We start from the raw sequence: 19,937 nt of genomic DNA, 5'->3' as shown, positions 1-19,937 counted from the left end.
CTTGTTATCTCAGATTCTCCAGCATCTGCAGTTCCTACCGTCTTATAGACTAAATGATTTAGGTTTCATTGCTGTTTTGGGACCTTTTGTCTGAAAATTGACAGTTGTGACTCCTATATTATAGCGACGACTACATTTTAGAAATACTTCATGTTCTGTAATGTATGTTGAGATTTCTTGAGACTTATCAAAGGTAGCAAGTAAATGCACATCTTCCTTTTCCTTTTCGTTGTTACTTGGTTGGTAATCTGGCTCCACATGCTCACTTTTCACATCCATATCTATTTCCATGAAGATGTTAAAACAACAGTTCAAAATTAATGTTAAGGACTTCAAAATCAACTAAGATGGTTTACGCCCCAAAAAGCCACTGTGAGTCTCATTCTTCAGAACAGGCACAAAATTCTGTTGACCAATCCATTTGTGTGAAGGTGATGAAGAATGAACAAACAGTACAACTGAAACATTGAACAATATCCGAGATAGCACACAAGGAATCAACATTTCAAAGTCAATTTTTTTGTACGCAAGATCAATTATTGCAAAACAGTGAAGATTCGCTGACATGTATTCAGACATTTTCATAATTCTCCAGGACAATCTGAGGAGATTAAGCCTACAATGTTTACACAAATATGGAGTTTAGATTCAGACAGCTGCCATTCTCCTAAAGTTAGTATTTTTCCAAACCAGTTATAAATATATTCACAGAGCTGACTGAGAAAAGGCTTTCCTTGATTAAAGCAGGAAGACTTATGTACACCCTTTCCTGACCATCAGGAAGGAAAATGCATATATCTGACAGGAAGGAAAATGGTTACTATCTAACTGACAGGATATTCATGTAACATACTCTTTCAGATCTCATTTTTCTCCAATAATGACCCGCCATACAACCTGATCCCTTACAAATGCACAAAGAACATTTCTGATAAACTGGTCAAACTGTCTCCATGATGATTATGCTGTTCTGCTTGTTTCTGAAGTCAGAACATTCATAAGGCACAGTGGTGCTAAAGATAGCCATTGAGAAAATTAACTTGCATTAATGTGTTGAGCTGCATTTGCTTTTATTAGATAGGTAAACACAACAGGTAATTGGTGTTGGGTGAAAACTGAATATGAACCAGAAAAAAAAATGCCCTGCTCTTCTTTCTAGCATGGGATCTTTTGAATCAAAATGAATTGAAGTCTTGGTTTGACATTTCATTGCAAGACAACCTCTTCAGTATTTCCTTAGTACTGCACTGAAATGTCAGCCAAGAATATATGCTTTTGTTCCAAATCAACCATAAATTTAAGCAACTTAAACCGATTCTACTTTCTTAAGAAAGCACTTCTGTTGATCCCAAACAGATGCAGTGTAAACAATTCAAAATTGGCCTTTTTAAACTAGGGATTGACAAGCAGGCTTGTTCTATTTACAAGAAAGATGTGGAAGCGTTGGAAAAGGTGCAGAGAAGGTTTGCCAGGATGTTGCCTGGAATGGAGGGAAGGCTGTGCGAGCAAGGGCTTTTAGAACATAGAACATAGAACATAGAACAGTACAGCACAGAACAGGCCCTTCAGCCCACAATGTTGTGCTGACCATTGATCCTCATGTATGCACCCTCAAATTTCTGTGACCATATACATGTCCAGCAGTCTCTTAAATGACCCCAATGACCTTGCTTCCACAACTGCTGCTAGCAACGCATTCCATGCTCTCACAACTCTCTGCGTAAAGAACCTGCCTCTGACATCCCCTCTATACTTTCCACCAACCAGCTTAAAACTATGACCCCTCGTGCTAGCCATTTCTGCCCTGGGAAATAGCCTCTGGCTATCAACTCTATCTATGCCTCTCATTATCTTGTATACCTCAATTAGGTCCCCTCTCCTCCTCCTTTTCTCCAATGAAAAGAGACCGAGCTCAGTCAACCTCTCTTCATAAGATAAGCCCTCCAGTCCAGGCAGCATCCTGGTAAACCTCCTCTGAACCCTCTCCAAAGCATCCACATCTTTCCTATAATAGGGCGCCCAGAACTGGACGCAGTATTCCAAGTGCGGTCTAACCAAAGTTTTATAGAGCTGCAACAAGATCTCACGACTCTTAAACTCTTAAACTTTTCTCTTCAGAACGACAAAGGATCAGAGATGACTTGATAGAGGTGTATAAAACGATCAGAGGTACAGCTAGAGTGGACAGCCAGAGACATTTTCCTAGGGTGGAGGTAGCTAATACGAGGGGACATAGTTTTAAAGTGAAAGGAGGTAGGTACAGGGGAGATATCAGATGTCGGTTCTTTACTCATAGGGTGGTCGGGGCGTGAAATGCATTGCCGGAGAGGGTAGTGGAGTTGGCCTCATTATGTGCTTTTAAGCAGCTATTAGACAGGCATATGGATGTTAGTATAAGGTAGGGATGGAGGTTACATTTTTTTAACTTTCTGATAAGGGGACTAGCAAGGATGGCAGTGCAGGGAGAGGAATGTTCCTCCTGCATGATGTTTGAGATGAGGGACGCCATTAATGTCCCATCCAAGTACATCTGCAGGAAGTGCACCCGACTCTTGCTCCTCCAAGATCACGTTAGGGAACTAGAGCAGGAGCTGGATGATTGGGTGGCACGGTGGCTCAGTGGTTAGCACTGCAGCCTCACAGCATTAGGGACCCGGGTTCGATTCCAGCCTCAGGCGACTGTCCATGTGGAGTTTGCACGTGCTCCCCGTGTCTGCGTGTGTTTCCTCCAAGTGGTCCGGTTTCCTCCCACAGTCCACAGTTGTGCAGGCTAGGTGGATTGGCTGTGCTAAATTGCCCATAGTGTTCAGGGGTATGTGGGTCATAGGGGTTGGGGATGGGCCTGGGTAAGATGCTTCAAGGGGCGGTGTGGACTTGTTGGGCTGAAGGGCTTGTTTCCACTCTGTAGGTAATCTAATTTCTAATCTCTGAACTTCAGATCATTCAGGAGGCAGAGTCTGTGATAGATAAGAGTTACAGGGAAGTAGTTACTGCTAGGCATGAAGAAAGCTGGGTAACTATTAGAAGGGGGAAAAAGCAGTCAGTGCAGGGATCCCCTGTGGTTGTCAGAAGGGTCTAGGCCCGAAACATCAGCTTTTGTGCTCCTGAGATGCTGCTTGGCCTGCTTGTTCATCCAGCTCCACACTTTGTTATACCGTTTTGATTACTGTTGTGGGGGGTGACTTACCAGGGGCATGCAGTAGGGTGCAGGTCTCTGGCACAGAGTCTGTCCCTCTTGCACAGAAGGGAAGGGAGGATAGGAAGAGCGTGTTAATCATTGGGGACTCAATAGTTAGAGGGGCTGATAGAAGGTTTGCCGAGAACGAAAGAGACTCACAGTTGGTGTGTTGTCTCCCAGGTGCTAGGGTCCATGATGTCTCGGACCGTGTCTTTGGGGTCCTGAGGGGAGAGGGTGACCAGCCCCAAGTCATGGTCCACAGAGGCACCAACGACATAGGTAGAAAGAGGGACAGGGATGTCAGGCAGGATTTCAGGGAGCTAGGGTGGAAGCTGAGAGCCAGAACAAACAGAATGGTTATCTCTGGTTTGTTACCTGTACCATGTGATAGCGAGGCAAAGAACAGGGAGAGATTTCAGCTGAAAACGTGGCTGCAGGGATGGGAGAGTTTCAGGTACATAGACAATTGGGGTTCATTCTGGGGAAAGTGGGACCTCTACAAACAGGGCGGTATCCACTTGAACCAGAGAGGCACTAATATCCTGGGTGGGAAATTTGCTAGTGCTATTCGGGTGGATTTAAATTAGCTCAGAAGGGGGATGGGAAACTGAGGTGTAGTACTAATACACAGGAGGATGAGAGTAGGGAGGACATGGACAGGATCTCACTGTCACAGGATTGTGCTGGCAGACAGCAAGCTGCATTGAAGTGTGTCTACTTGAACGCCAGGAGTATCCGGAATAAGATGGGTGAGCTTGCAGCATGGATAGGTACCTGGGACTTTGATGTTGTGGCCATTTCAGAGACATGGATAGAGCAGGGTCAGGAATGGATGTTGCAGCTTCCAGGGTTTAGATCTTTCATTAAGATCAGGGAAGGTGGTAAAAGAGGGGAAGGTGTGGCTTTGTTAGTCAAGGACATTATAACGGTGGCTGAAAGAACCTTTGATGAGGACTCGTCTACTGAGGTGGTATGGGCTGAGGTCAGAAACAGGAGAGGAGAGGTAACACTGGGAGTTTTTTATAGGCCTCCGCAAAGTTCCAGGGATGTGGAGGAGAGGATTGGCAAAATGATTCTGGGCAGGAGTGAAAGGAACAGGGTGGTCATTATGGGAGACTTTAACTTTCCTAACATTAACTGGAAATGCTATAACTGTAGTATGTCGGATGGATCAATTTTTGTCCAACGTGTGCAGGAGGGTTTCCAGACTCAGTATGTCGAAGGGCCGACAAGAGGGGAGTCCACACTGGATCTGGTACTTGGTAAAGAACCAGGCCAGGTGTTTGATTTAGTGGTAGGTGAGCACTTTGGAGAGAGTGACCATAATTCGGTTATGTTTAGTTTAGCAATGGAAAGGAAGAGAAACATGCCACAGGGCAAGAGTTATAGATGGAGGAAGGGAAATTATAATGCGATTAGGCAAGACTTCGGAGGCATAGAATGGGTTAGCAAAATGCAGGGGATGGGAACAATCAAAATGTGGAGCTGGTTTAAGGAACAGATATTGAGTGTCCTTGACAGGTATGTCCCTGTCAGGCAGGGAGGAAGCGATAAGGTAAGGGAGCCGTGGTTTTCTAAAGAAATTGTATCTCTTGTTAAGTGGAAGAGGGAGGCTTATGTGACGATGAGACGAGATGGTTCAGATGAGGCGTTGGAGAATTACAGATTAGCTAGGAAGGATTTAAAGAGAGAGTTAAGAAGAGCAAGAAGGGGACATGAGCAGACATTAGCAGGTAGAATAAAGGAGAACCCTAAAGCTTTCTATAGGTATGTGAGGAATAAAAGGATCTCTAGGGTAAGAATAGGGCCAGTCAAAGACAGACGTGGGATGTTGTATGTGGACCCTGTGGAGATCGGAGAGGTGCTAAATGAATATTTCTCATTTGTTTTCACTCAGGAAAAGGAGAATATTGTAGAGGGGAAGACTAAGATACTTTATCTCTTTATTTAGACTTGAAAGGATTAAGGTTAGTAAGGAGGAGGTGTTATCAATTCTAGAAGGTGTGATGGTAGATAAACCACCTGGGCCAGATGGGATTTTTCCAAGGATTGTCTGGGAATCTAGGGAGGAGGTGGCGGAGCCTTTGGCCTTGATTCTTGAGTCCTCATTCTCTACAGGTTTAGCACCAGAGGACTGGAGGATTGCAAATGTTGTGCCCTTGTTCAAGAAGGGCAGAAGGGATGACCCAGGTAATTATAGACCTGTGACCCTTACGTCTGTTGTAAGAAAAGTTTTGGAAAGGATTATAAGAGATAGGATTTATAATCATCTAGCAAGCAACAATTTGATTGGAGAGAGTCAACATGGATTCGTCAAGGGCAGGTCATGTCTCACAAACTTCTTTGAGTTTTTTGACGAGGTGACCAAGCATGTGGATGAGGGTAGGGCAGTTGATGTAGTGTACATGGACTTCAGTAAAGCCTTTGGCTATCGGAGAAAATACAGAGGCACGGGATTGAGAAAGATTTAGCAGTTTGGATTAGAAACTGACTTTCTGTAAGAAGGCAACGAGTGGTGGTTGATAGAAAATATTCAGCCTGGAGTCCGATTACTCGTGGTGTGCCTCAAGGATCTGTTTTTGGACCACTGCTGTTTGTCATTTTTATAAATGACTTGGATGCAGGTATTGGTGGATGGGTTAGCGAGTTTGCAGATGACACTAAAGTCGGTGGAGTGGTGGACAGTGTGGAAGAATGTTGCAGGTTGCAGGAAGACTTGAATAAACTGCAGAATTGGGCTGAAAGGTGGCAAATGGAGTTAAATGCAGATAAATGTGAGGTGACTCACTTTGGGAAGAATAATAGGAAGGCAGAATACTGGGTCAATGGAAAGATTCTTGGTAGTATGGATGTGCAGAGGGATCTTGGTGTCCATGTACATAGATCCCTGAAAATTGCCACCCAGGTTGATAGCGCTGTTAAGAAGTCTTATGGTGTGTTAGGTTTTATTGGTAGAGGGATTGAGTTCTGGAGCCGTGATGTCATGTTGCAACTGTACAAAACGCTAGTGCGGCCTCACTTGGAATATTGCATACAGTTCTGATCGCCCAATTACAGGAAGGATGTGGAAGCATTGGAAAAGGTGTAGAGGAGATTTACCAAGATGTTGCCTGGTCTGGAGCGAAGGTCTTATGAGGAAAGGCTGAGGGACTTGGGTCTGTTCTCAGTGGAGAGAAGAAGGCTAAGAGGGGATTTAATAGGGACATGCAAGATGATCAGAGGATTAGATAGGCTGGACAATCAGAGTCTTTTTCCTAGGATGATGACATCAGCTTGTATGAGGGGGCATAGCTACAAATTGAGGGGTGATAGATTTAAGGCAGATGTCAGAGGCAGGTTCGTTACTCAGAGAGTTTTAAGAGCGTGGAACGCCCTGCCTGCCAATGTAGTTAACTCAGCCACATTAGGGGCATTTAAACAGTCCTTGGATAAGCATATGGATAATGAAGGGATAGTGTAGGGGGAGGGGCTCAGATTAGTTCACAGGTCAGCGCAACATCGAGGGCTGAAGGGCCTGTTCTGTGCTGTATTGCTGTATGTTCTATGTTCTATTTTAGATAGATCTTAGGATTGAGGTCCAAGTTTGGCAAAACATCATGGGCCAAAGGGCCTGTACTGTGCTGTATGTTCTATGTTCTATTTCAGGCTGCACTTCTGTAATCTTAACTACTTATACACATGAACCCAGGAACTGAATTCAAATGGAAGAGTTCAAACAATTCTTTGCAGTTTCTTCCATGGTTTTGGGCCTTCTAGAAACTGGGTTGAGATTGCTTAAGCCTATTACTGCAGCACTCTTATTGTCAAATCACAGAAATGAAAGCAAGTTGCAAATGCTACTGTGTATCCACGACCCTAAAAATCAATGGTAACTCACATGTGAGTTCTACTCTTGCGTTCAGTGCACTAATGTGTTACTTATTTGGAAATGAGTAAACAGTTCATCAAAGATAAGCAAAAAATAAACAATCTTATGGCTGCACAGTGAATAGGTCTGATTCAACAAGAATCTTCTTAATCTTTGTAAGATTCACTTCTCAATATTTGTAATTTTCTGTTGTAATTATTCATAAGAAGATTAGGTTATAACGAACAAAATTGGTATCATAATATTAACAGTACCAATACAAGATTGTATTAATCAACATGAAAGAAAAGTTAGTTTTGAATGTACCAATCAGTACAGTCGTGAATGAGACTTCCCTTTTCTGGAAATGAGAGATAATGGGAACTGCAGATGCTGGAGAATCCAAGATAATAAAATGTGAGACTAAATGAACACAGCAGGCCAAGCAGCATCTCAGGAGCACAAAAGCTGACGTTTCGGGCCTAGACCCTTGATGAAGGGTCTAGGCCCGAAACATCAGCTTTTGTGCTCCTGAGATGCTGCTTGGCCTGCTGTGTTCATCCAGCCTCACATTTTATTACGCTTTTCTGGAAATGCTGTCTTTAGTTGAGACATTAAACTGAAGCCTTAAAATAAAACAAAGAAGTGCAAATGAGGAGAACTAAAACAAAATTTGCTGGAGAAATTCTGGCGGTCTGACAGCCATCTGTGGAGTGAAAGCAGAATTAATGTTTCAAGTCCAGTGACCAGAACTGAAAGCAGCTAGGAAACGATGGTATTTATGTTGATGATTGGGTGGAGGGAAAGGAGTGAGCGCATAGGTGGAGACACAGCCCACGAACAGAGAACATAAAAAAAGGGCAGACAAAGGAATTGTTGATAGTTGGCCAAGGGAGAAGAGAAACTGATGAGAATGAGGGCTTATGAGTATTTGAAAATCTGTTGGCTGCGTTGAAATCAATCTATTTAATGACAGGACCCGGGCTGTGGGGTAGGCAATAGAAACGCAAAGAGATGTTCATTCTTTCAAAGTTTTCAACTTCATGTTGAGTCTTGAAAGCTGTAAAGTCCCCAAGATGTGATTATGTTCTTCCAGTTTGCACTGAACTGAACTGAAGCCTTAGCTCAGAGATAATGGGAACTGCAGATGCTGGAGAATTCCAGGATAAAAAACTGTGAGGCTGGATGAACACAGCAGGCCAAGCAGCATCTCAGGAGCACAAAAGCTGAGGTTTCGGGCCTAGACCCTGATGGCCTGCTGTGTCCATCCAGCTCCACACCTTGTATCTTGAAGCCTTGCCTCTTTGTTTTGATTGTCTTAGAGTCCTGGTCAACATTACTCCCACACACCATAGCAAATATTTAAATTATTCATTTGAATCATTTGATTTTCTGTGCAACATTTGTTATGTTGTTTGTTCACAGTAATGGCACATATCCATGAACTGTTTTTAGATGGATTAAACTCAAATTATTCCTATTCAATAAGTTTCAAATGCATGACATTCAGCTTTTTATTAAATTTAACCGAGAATCTTACAATCATATCTTTGAAATGTTTCTAGAAAATTGTTGCAATTTGTATCAAGATAATGAAAGAAGAATGAACTATCAGAGGAAGTGGAATATGAAGGTAATGTTACAACATTTGAAAGATATTTGGACAGGCACATTAATAGGAAATGTTTAGAGGAATACAGGCAAAAAGCAGACAAGTGGGATTAGTTTAGATTGAGAAACCTGGTCGCGCAGACGATTTCAGCTGCAGATTTTTAAAAATTTATTGTCCCATATGTCTGGAAAGATACAGCGTAAAGTGTTTTCGAGGGGTCTGTTTTCTTGCTGTATGACGGAAAAGGTGCAGAGGAGATTTACCAGGATGTTGCCTGGTGTGGAGCGCAGGCCCTATGAAGAAAGGCTGAGGGACTTGGATCTGTTCTCATTGGAGAGAAGGAGGCTAAGAGGGGATTTAATAGAAACATACAAGATGATCGGAGGATTAGACAGGGTGGACAGTGCGAGTCTTTTTCCAAGGATGATGACTTCAGCTTGTACAAGGGGGCATAGCTACAAATTGAGGGGTGATAGATTTAAGACAGATCTCAAAGGCAGGTTCTTTACTGAGAGAGTGGTAAGGACATGGAACGCCCTGCCTGCCAATGTAGTGAACTCAGCCACATTAGGGGCATTTAAACAGTCCTTGGATAAGCATACGGATAATGATGGGATAGTGTAGGGGGACTGGCTTAGATTAGTTCACAGGTTGGCACAACATCGAGGGCTGAAGGGCCTGTTCTGTGCTGTATTGTTCTATGTTCTATGACTTTATCAAGAAGTGTTTATGCTCCGAGCACACGCTGGAGAAATGCTCAATGTCTCCGAATAGCCTGTGTGTGGCGCCTTTGCACTCTAGTTAAGATTGTCCTCTCAGCCCACTCCCAGTTAATCAGATGATCGGAGGGTAGAAACTCTGTCCTTCTGAACAGTTTGCAGGATGTGAGTTGATCTCTGATCGGGGATCAGCCGCATTGCCAACGAATTGATTGTTTGCTTCCTCTTCGGGACCTATTTGCATTTCACCGAAGAGTTTACGTCTTTTCGCTTAGAGACGCCTAAAGCAACTCTTTTCGTCCCCCCGCCCCCCCAACACACACTGGCTTCTGACGAAGTGGGGAATGGATGGGCTGCTTGGAGAGGATATGAAGTTATTGAAACTTTGTGTGGCTTTAATTTGGTTTGTTTTGGTGCATTCGTACAATATTGATTTAGATCATCCAGTCGTGTTCCGGGGTACCAGTGGTACTTTCTTTGGATATTCCGTACTGGAACATTTTCACGACAACACACGATGGTGAGTAGGTCTGTAAGTGTCAGAAAACAGCATTTACTTGGTCTGAAACTCTCCGTTGTCAGCTCCGTGCTTCCACTGTCGCTTGTAACGGCATTTACTAACCGGATGAAATTGCAGCCCGTGCCAATGTAATTTAAAGAGATTTCAGTATCGGTGTGATGTTTGGCGATGTTTTTTTCTGAAGGTGAAACGTGTGCTGGCCCAGGATGAGTGCTAATATTGGATTAATATGAGTTCAGCCAGATTCACACAATGTCCCAGCACTTTTCCTTCGGTTCCTCGAAGAAGCGAATTCGTGTGCTGGCAAATTACTGTGCTTGGATCCGAAAATCCTAGTCTTAAGCAATATCCTCACCCTTTCTAATGTGATGTATTTTCTGCAGGGTACTGGTTGGAGCCCCGCAAGCTAACTCTACTTACAGCTCGTCTGTTCTGTCCCCGGGAGCAGTGTATAAATGTCGAATTCACAGTAATCCAGAGAAGAGATGTACAGAGCTGGATCTGGGTCGAGGTTGGTCTTGTTTACTTTTTTTTGTGGGGGTTGGGGTGGGGGGTGACTTGATTTCCTTCCTGAATTCTAACAGTGCACCTCGGATAGAAACGAACCTCAGCTGTGCAGCGTCCCGTCATTCTGACCGCGGGAGCGCACAGGGAGTATATGTATGAAGCAATTCTGATGCATCTCGTCGTTGACCCGGCGATGTTCACGGTGTAAATTCAGAGAAAGCTTACGAATTCTTTTGTAGAAACAAAACCAACTTGTGTTCCCAGAACTAGTAGTCGTGCTGTGTGCGTGGAGAGGTGGAGGAAGGGTTGGTACGGGATTAAATTTAACTTAAATGTTTCCAAGCAGGGGAAAGGACTTTTGAGTCTTGAGCTGAGATCCGTTTCTGCTGAGGCAAATTTAAATGGTTATGACCAGGGTTCTGAACATGTGCTGTTTTTGCTTATGTCAGTCAGCGTGGAGGAACTAATCATCACTCTCAGAGTTGGATACTTGTATGAACACATGATCAACACGATCATTCCGTTACCATATAGAGCATTATCCCTGATAATCAAATGTGAGGCTGGATGAACACAGCAGGCCAAGCAGCATCTCAGGAGCACAAAAGCTGACGTTTCGGGCATTTTATTATCTTGGAATTCTCCAGCATCTGCAGTTCCCATTATCTCTGAGAGCGTTATCCCTGATCATTTGACAATCCTACAGCATTGTTACAAAGAAAAGGAGTTCAGCAAGGTTTCCTGGTCTGATTTGGATGTGATGTTAGGTTCATAAGTTCACACGTACAGGAGCCACTTCGGCCAAAACTGCAGGGGGTTGCATCCTTGAGGATGTATTTAAATTGGAGGACTGTACGAAAATGAAATCTGAACAGACACCACAGGAGGGTGAACCTGGGACCCACCCCCTCCCACAGGAGGCTAAATGATCCCATCATCGGCCTGGCTTCTTTCATTACCAAACGTACAAGAACGTAGGAAATATATTGTAAACATGTTTATCAAACACAGAGATTTATCAGAACATTTTATAACATGGATATACTGAATGCCTGAAGTTTCTTAATTTTTCTTTCAATGAAAAGGTTTTGTGCTGAATCTTATCACTCTTCAGGGCATGCTGTGTAAGGCCTGAATTCACTGTTAACACCTTGTATACGTGAGACTCTGACTTTACTCAGTCAGGTTCACTTGGCTTGACCTGCTATGAAAGGGGCATCATCATCTTTCAAGGTGTTTGTAAGCAAATTAAAACAACTGGGATACAATCTTCTAAGAACCTTTCCTTGGAGCTGGAACTGGGTACAGTTACTTCACTACTGTTATGATGGTTCTTCCAGAATAAGGCAGGATTTATTGGATGACCATAGGGAATGAAAATTTTATTGCTTTTGATACAGAGATAACAAGGTGTAGAGTTAGATGAACACAGCAGGCCAAGCAGCATCAGAGGAGCAGGAAGGCTGAAGTTTTGGTTCTGAAGACGGGTCTAGGCCCGAAACGTCAGCTTTTGTGCTCCTGAGATGCTGCTTGGCCTGCTGTGTTCATCCAGCTTCTGTTATCCCAGCTCATCCCCGCCTCCCTAGCCTGTTCTTAGGGAGAAAATCTGAAGAAAGGCCCAGACCTGAAACGTCAGCTTTCCTGCTCCTCTGATGCTGCTTGGCCTGCTGTGTTCATCCAGCTCTACACCTTGTTATCTCAGATTCTCCAGCATCTGCAGTTCCTACTATCTCTTGCTTTTGATATAGTTTACTTTATTTTTCCTCACATACATCATATGTGTTGCATTCAAGCAAATAATTACTGATGATCTATTTGAAGGATTATTGTTGGAATGTGGGTAACAGTGATGAAGAACTATCCCTATTTGTCCTGTAGGAATTACAAATGATCATATTGTATGTGATTGCAGCCAAGCTATGGATAACGAATTCTCCCGAAGGATATTAGTGAACCATTTTGCTTTCTATAGTCATCTAGTCAACTCCATGATTATTTACCTCTGCCAATGCACAAATGATTGAATCTATTATTATGCTGTGGTGCCAATTCAGTGCCATAACTCCATGAAGGCAGATATCCTGTCACCAAGTCATCTTTTATTTATGTGTGCACAGTACATGGACTCTGACTAGCTTGCTCAGAGCCAGTCCCTAGAATAAGGAATCTCTCTAAGTCCTCTGTTTATATCTGTCAGTCAGGGCTCCCTGATTGGCCCAGGTGAACAACCGAAAATCAAGGGTCTCATAGTCAATGAGATCCACCTGGTCCTTGTTCCAATCACTACACAAGGTTATCAGGTTATGTATCTTTTAGCAACAGCATTTTAATGCTGACCCTACTTCAGTACATGCAGGGACTGGAGCAACTGATGGCCCACTGATTTGGATAAGAAGATTACACTAATAGTACTAAAAAGGAACATTTTTTCTGCCTGTTTTTATTCTGAGTATCTGTGTTTTGTGACATTGGTGATCTGTAGTTCTTTCCTTCCAGCACTATGTTCACATAATGAAATCTATCCTCACAGATAATGCCAAATAGTAGAAGCTACTTAGTACATTTAACAAACCTAAGTTAATCATGGTAAGATTTTAGTTATTATCCAGGCACAAGAAAAGCCTGCTTCTCATATCTAATTTCTTCAGGGGAAGGATTGGTCTCTTTACCCCTTGTGCTCTAAAGAGAATTGTATATCCCGTAGGCTCATAATCTCAACTTCCTTAAATTGGTAGAAACAAATCAACTTGTATATTGTATCCTTCATCTGGGAGAAAACTCTCATATTTGCATTTGTGTGACTGGAATTTGAGAGAAAACTCTCATATTTGCATTTGTGTGACTGGAATTTGGGAGAAAACTCTCATATTTGCATTTGTGTGACTGGAATTTGGTCAAAGAATTCCAAGAAATTTTGTTGCCATTTTGCCAGGTTGCAGGTTCATATCAGGGAGACCATTCAATTCCTGAAACTAAGGTCAAATGAGGATCCCAACGCATACTGTGCTGGCGGCCGTCACCCAACAGTGATTTTCACTTTATCAGCCAATTAGTGACCGGAAGACATGTTCAGCTTCCAATTAAGGATAGACGCTAAAAAGACTTGTAGCCCTCTACAACAACCTTGTCCAACCTTTTTCACTTGGAGGGCTTCATTTCAATTTTTGTCTCACTTGGTGCTGGTGCGCATATTTCAGAAAAGTGAGTAAACGTGTACCTCAGGGGGAAAAAGAATTCAGAACAGTAAATTAACCCATCACATAAATAAAAATGACTTCAATTTTGTGGAGCAGCAGAGATAAGTAATAAACTTTTTCATCCTTTTTGGATAAGAAATGGAGTGAAAGAGAGAATTTCTAGTCTCTGAGACTTGATCGCCCCCATGGGGGTTGGAGATAATGGATGGATATGGGGCCTAACTAAGGAGTTGAGACTGACTAATACTAACCTTGCTTGCTTCTGGAAAGGCTGGTGGCCAGCCAGGAATCAAGAATATGCAGATGAGGAAGAGAGGCAGAATAACATGTGTACATATCGAGTGAATAAACTAGGCTTGCCATTCAAGATCTATACACACCAACGTTCATCTAGAATTCTTCATTCCTCCTAACACTGTTGCATAATGCAACTCCTATGGTTTCAGCAGCACCATTCCCAAGATGATATTTGCCATTGATCTGTGGATTTTGGAACTCCTGATGGTCCTGCTAATTTTTACTGTGCCTACACTTTAGATCAGAATCAGTCAGTGGGATATGAGGCAAAATATTGGAGTACAGCTTTGTTTTTCTTTACTCAATTGATAGTCACCCTTTGAAGAGTTGCCTAAAGTAGAGGGCAGATGAATGTAACCAGATTTTAGTACGTATGGGGTTCCAGAAGTCTGATGGAAAGTCATTCTTGAGACTGTTAGGTAAAGTTGAAGCTCATGGAATTGAATGCAATTGCTGACCTAGTTGAAAAGTAAGCTGAACAGCTGAAACCAGACAGTAGGGACAGTGAGCAGAAACTCTCTGTTTGGCAACATATTTGGTGTTCTGTGAGGATCTGCAGTGGGGCCTCAACTATGCAGTGAATGTATTTACAAGAAAGATAATGAGGTAGAAAGCCAAAGATCCTAAATTGCTGATGACACAATTATCTGTATGGGCAGAATTTTAATCTATGTTGATCAAATGATATGTTAATGGGAAAAACTGGAGTGAATGCATCAGTAAACATTGGAGCTATAAATTTTTGAAAGAGTGATAAGTTAGAAGCGATGCAGTTCCAAAGAGATTCATGGAGGAGATCCAGTTTGGTAGATCATTAAATACCATGAACAGATACAGCAAATAATCAGTAAGATTAATGGTTGCCTTCAATTCTGGAGGACTAGAATTTTCTAAAGATTCAATCATGGAACGTGGGTATTGCTGGCTGGCCAGCATTTAGTGCTCATTTCTAGTTGCCCTTGAGAAAGTAATGTGAGCTGTCTTGAGTTGCTGCAGTCAGAGTGTGTAGACACACCCTGCTGTTGATCTTTAACTCCTGGTGACTTCAGGGTGATCTTAGAAGATTAGCAATTCCATTCTGTGTATAAATTGTCAGCTGTTCTTGTCTACATATCTACATTTATAAAATAAGTGGCTCTGAAGTGCTTAAGGATATATCAATGATGTTGTAATATATAAGTATTACAATATTTAAATATAAAACATATAAATATAAAATATATAAATATTAAAAATACAAAGGTAATATATAAATATAAAATGCAGATATCATTCGTAAGTCTTTGAAGATGGCAGGACAAATTGATTGATCTGTTATAATTAAAGCAAAAGATACACAAGTAAGTAAACCTGCAATAATTGCTTGTTGGGCCTAAGCTGGATTATTATGTGTAATTCTATACACTACTGCAAAAAGAATGCCGAGACTTTGGAAAAATGCAAAGCAGATTTACTAGAATGGGATTAAGTTTGAGGGATGTCAGATGTGTGGAGAGACTAGGGAACCTGTGATTTGCTCTCATCAGAGCAGGGGAGGCTAAGGAGTCATTTTATTCTGGTGTTCAAAACCATGAATGGTTTGATTGATTAGATATGAAGAAGTGGTTTCCACTTGCAAGATGGTTGAAAATCAGACTTAAGATAATTTGATAAAGAACCAAAGCTTGAAAAATTACTTTTTACAGTGAGTTGTCAAAATCTGGATTGAAAGAAAATTCAATAATTTTCAAAAGTGAACTGGGTATTGTTGTTGGCAGTCACTTGTGAATAAATATGTCTCTCCACTTAGGAAATTCCATTTTGTAGAATATAGCTTCTGAGAGTCTTTGCATGGCTCATAAACATGATTCTAGAGCTGCATCTCCGACTGCACGTCTGGCAAGTGTGTCTGGGAGATGGAATAGGTCCTTGGTTTTGATCATTAGCATTCCTTTCTCTGGTTCTTTTCTGTACTTCCTCTAGCTGACTGGTGTTCTCAAATAATGTGTCCCTCCATACAGTAGTTTCCTCCAAATCAATTTCTTCTGAATGGGGATCTTGCACTCATTGATATCTACTGTTGCATTTCTTCAAGGTAGCCTTTGAAGTGCTTACTTTGTCCTCCTCTCGTTCGAGTGTCTTCCTTGAGCTGGACATAGAAGTTTGACATTGGTAATTGGGCCTCGGGCATCCTAAGTACATGATTGGTCCATCTGAGTTGTTTGTGGATGGTCATGGCCTTAATGCTGGTGCTGTTGGCTCCTTTAAGGGTGCTGATCTAACTACACCTGACCTCCCAGCTGATGGGGAGAAGGATGTACATTTGTAAAGAAAACATTTGCAGAACTATGGAAAAAGAGCAGACGTATGGTAGTCATTGGATAGCAACCTCAAAGAGCAGGTATGAGCATATTTGGTTAACGAAGCTCCCTTTTATATTGTAAGAGCCTAATTTTACATCAATCCATTATTTCACATAATATAGCTTTGTGACATTTCACAATAAAAGTAGCCAGTACTTCTGAATATTTGATTCCTTTGCTTTTGCCCTAATCCTCAGAGAAGAGCTTTTTGAATTTGTTTTGGTTTTATCCTTTCCTCAGTCCTTCCATTACCATAAGCCATTTGAGAATTTATCCCAAGCTTCTTTCAGTGGGCCAGAGATTAGAAAAAGACCCAATGTTGATTTTGTTGTTGTGATGTTTATGGTTTTAGTTAACTTGTGTGAATTATCTGATCGTTTGTTTTCTATTTTCCACTAAATTTCCATTTTGCTGTATTATTAAAATTGTTCAGTTCAAGTGATTGCAAACCCAGATCTTTTTTGAACAAACACAATTTTCAATTAGTGGGGTAAATTTTAGTCCACTCGCTAAGATCATTGTGTTAAGAATGGGTAATGTTCATATTGTTGTTGTGACATTAGGAATGTTCAATCTCTATGAGATGAATGGGATATTCTGTTTTAAGGTTGATAAGTTTTGATGGATCTGGCACATTTTTCCAAATGTCATTTGTTTGTTTCGCCATGTTTTGATTGTCAGTAATTTATCATTGTTAGGACTAACATAGGGTGTAACAACTGTTCTTGAATTTCTTAGGTAATCAACGGGGAAAGACTTGTGGTAAAACTTGCAGAGAAAACAGGGACAACGAGTGGATGGGTGTTAGCCTGTCTCGACAGACTGAAGGCAATGGTAGCATCCTGGTAAGATGATGACCTCTTAGCAAAACCCTGCCTTTATAGACTTATCTGATGTACTAAATTCCATTATGACTTCTTTGTTGCTCTTTTTCCATTGGAGGAGTCATTTCATCAAATAGTGTCCTAATCTGCACAAACATGAATCTAACTTTATGAAATGTTGAGTAGCCATGCAGAGGCTATAAATTCCTCCTGTGAGGAAATTGGTCTGATCAGTTTGTGAAGACCTGCCCAGTTGGTAACTGAGCTTCCTAGCGATTCACTCAGGCCAGTGGTAAGAAGTACATGATGCCTAGACTTTTGAATGCAGCTGAGACTTGACAACTGGAGAAAAACAGGGAACAAATATCACAAAAGTTACAAACAATAGCAGGGTGCTTGAGGATTGGTCAGCCAGCTGACAAGGCCTCTGATCCCTTTAAGAAACTCCTCTTTAGCGATATATGCAAATTAAGGCAGCTGAAAATGTGAGGACACTTTCCCTCACCAGGGTGCATAGTACGTAATGAGTCAGGCTAAGTAAGCTTGAGAGGATCGATTGAGGCTGGTGAGTTAATGGATGTGTTGTGTAATCTTACTTTTTGTTATTAGTATTTCAAGGTATTTGGAATGGAGTTGATGAGACATTACTCTGTGTAATAGGATGAAGGCTCCAAAATGGTACAGCCAAGTAAAAGAACAGCCTGTGCGAATACTTGATTTCGTAATTATTCATGGATAAGACAGCAATGTTAGAAATGATTCCAAAGTTCCAGACAAATAAAATTCCAACAGAACAAACTAACAAATGGTCAGTATAAGGGAAGGAAAAAACTGGGGGCAGGCTGATTGCTGCAAAAGCAGAAATTGCTCGAGAAACTCAGCTGGTTTGGCATCATCTGTGGAGAGAAGAAAGAGTTAATGTTTTGGGTTCAGTTTGGCATTCATTGTGTAGCGCACTCCTCAGTATTTATCTGCATACCTCAACACTAATACAAAAAATTAATAGACTATTCACTTTGCAACACAGCTTCCCAGTTCAATGAGATAGTTGCTCTCTGTAGGGACTGAGCATTTGAGAGATGGTCGTTTGATACATGCAGGTCTTCATTTTTAATAGCTCCCTGAAAACCAAGTCTCATCTTCTGCAAAGTGATTTGTGTTTAAGGTAGCATCCATGGAAAGAAACAGAGTTCATGTATCAGGACCAAAGGCCTTCTGAGTGCTGTGGGAAGGTCACCGACCTGAAACATCAACTCTGTTTCTGATATCAGATGCTGCCTGACCTGTTGAGCATTTACAGCTATTTTTTCTCTTATTTCAGATATCCAAGATCTGTATTATTTTGCTTTTGTCTTTGGTTTGTATTTAAATCTTTAATTGAGGATTCTTTGACTTGCTACATGTTACATTTCCAGGATTAAACTATGCTTCATGATACGACAAGTCATAAGTAGCTCTAAATTTTAATATTCATGGGGTTTCCTGGCTGAATTGCAGTTGTCTTAAAATTATATGTACCAGCTGAGTCTGAACAGGAGCAATGTGTAAAATTATCTGGGGTCCGACAAGAAAGAAACAACTTGTGTAGTGTAGTGCTATTTTGAAACTCTTTGTCCCAAAGCAGCTTATGGTCAACAAAGGACTTCAGAAATGTAGTCACCAGTGCAGAATCTAGGTAATAGCAATTCGAATCCTTTTGAAATGAATATTAAAAATATACATCCAGCACAATTCAGTTGAGCTCTTAATGAGTAATGCAGCCCATCATAGTAGAAAAGAAAGCCCAATCAACAAAAAATTGTAAATTGTCTCAAGTTGTCATGCTGTTATAAAAATAAACAAACTTCTATTCCGTAATTACAGTAAAAGTGGCTAGGTTTAGAAACATAGAATCTAAGAATAAAGGAACTGGAGTTGGCCATTCAGCTCATGGAGGATGTTCTGCTATTCAGTATGATCATGGTTGATCATCCAACTCAGTATCCTGTTCCTGCTTTCTCCCCTTTGATCTCTTTAGCCCTAAGAATTATATGTAACTCTTTCTTGAAAAGATTAAATGTTTTGCCCTCAACCTGTGGTAGAGAGTTCCACAGGCTTACTGCTGTATGGATGAAGAAATTTCTCCTCAGTGCTGTCTTAAATAGCTGATATGTTCAAACTTTGACACCTCGTTTTGGAGCCCTCAGTCATCCGGAACATCCCTCTTGCATTTGACCTGTCTAGTCCTGTTAGAATTTTACATGATTCTGTGAGATGCCCCATCATTCTTCTCAACTCCAGTGAATGTAGTCCTACCCACTCCATTCTATCTTCATTGGTCAATCCTGCCCTCCCCAGAAGTTGTCTGGTAAACCTGTTATACTCCCACCATAGCCAGGACATCCTTCCTCAGGTGTAGAGAACAAAACTACACACAATTCTCCAGAGATAATAATCTCCAGGCCAAGCAGCATCAGAGGAGCAGGAAGGCTGACGTTTCGGGGTATCGTTTCATCAGTGACATGTACAATTGCTGTAAGACATCCCTGCTCCTGTACTTGAATCTTTTTGCTGTGAAGGCTAACATTCCATTTGCTTTTTTTCACTGCCTGCTGCACTTGTTGGCTTGTTTTCAACGACTGCTATAATTGAACACTCAGGTCTGTTTGCACCTCCCCTTTACCAATCTATTGCCATTCAGATAGTCTGCCTTTCTGTTTTTCTTTTTGATACCAAAGTGAATAACTTCACATTTACCCGCATAATGATTCATCTGCCATGCATTTGCCCACTTACTCAACTTACTGAAATCACACTGAAGAAAACCATCATCCTACTCCCGCCAAGCTTTGTGACATCTGTAAACATGGAGATATTACATTTAGTCCTTCATATAAATTGATAATCTATATTGT

The 19,937-nt window shown here is 41.6% G+C and overlaps 1 protein-coding gene across 1 annotated transcript in view; it reads left to right on the top strand.

The window, feature by feature from the left end:
• Window positions 1-9,478: 9,478 nt before the first annotated feature.
• itga9 (integrin, alpha 9) overlaps window positions 9,479-19,937 on the top strand; it is a 389,128-nt gene continuing 378,669 nt past the window's right edge. Inside the window, exons 1-3 of the mRNA XM_048530144.2 lie at window positions 9,479-9,876; window positions 10,260-10,387; window positions 16,958-17,064. Of these exons, the coding sequence (XP_048386101.1) occupies window positions 9,701-9,876; window positions 10,260-10,387; window positions 16,958-17,064 (411 nt within the window). The 5' untranslated portion in view covers window positions 9,479-9,700. The remainder of the gene's footprint in view (window positions 9,877-10,259; window positions 10,388-16,957; window positions 17,065-19,937) is intronic.

Source organism: Stegostoma tigrinum, chromosome 5 (assembly GCF_030684315.1).
Source record: "Stegostoma tigrinum isolate sSteTig4 chromosome 5, sSteTig4.hap1, whole genome shotgun sequence".
NCBI lineage: Eukaryota > Metazoa > Chordata > Chondrichthyes > Orectolobiformes > Stegostomatidae > Stegostoma > Stegostoma tigrinum.
This window is presented reverse-complemented; position numbering and strand designations above follow the sequence as displayed.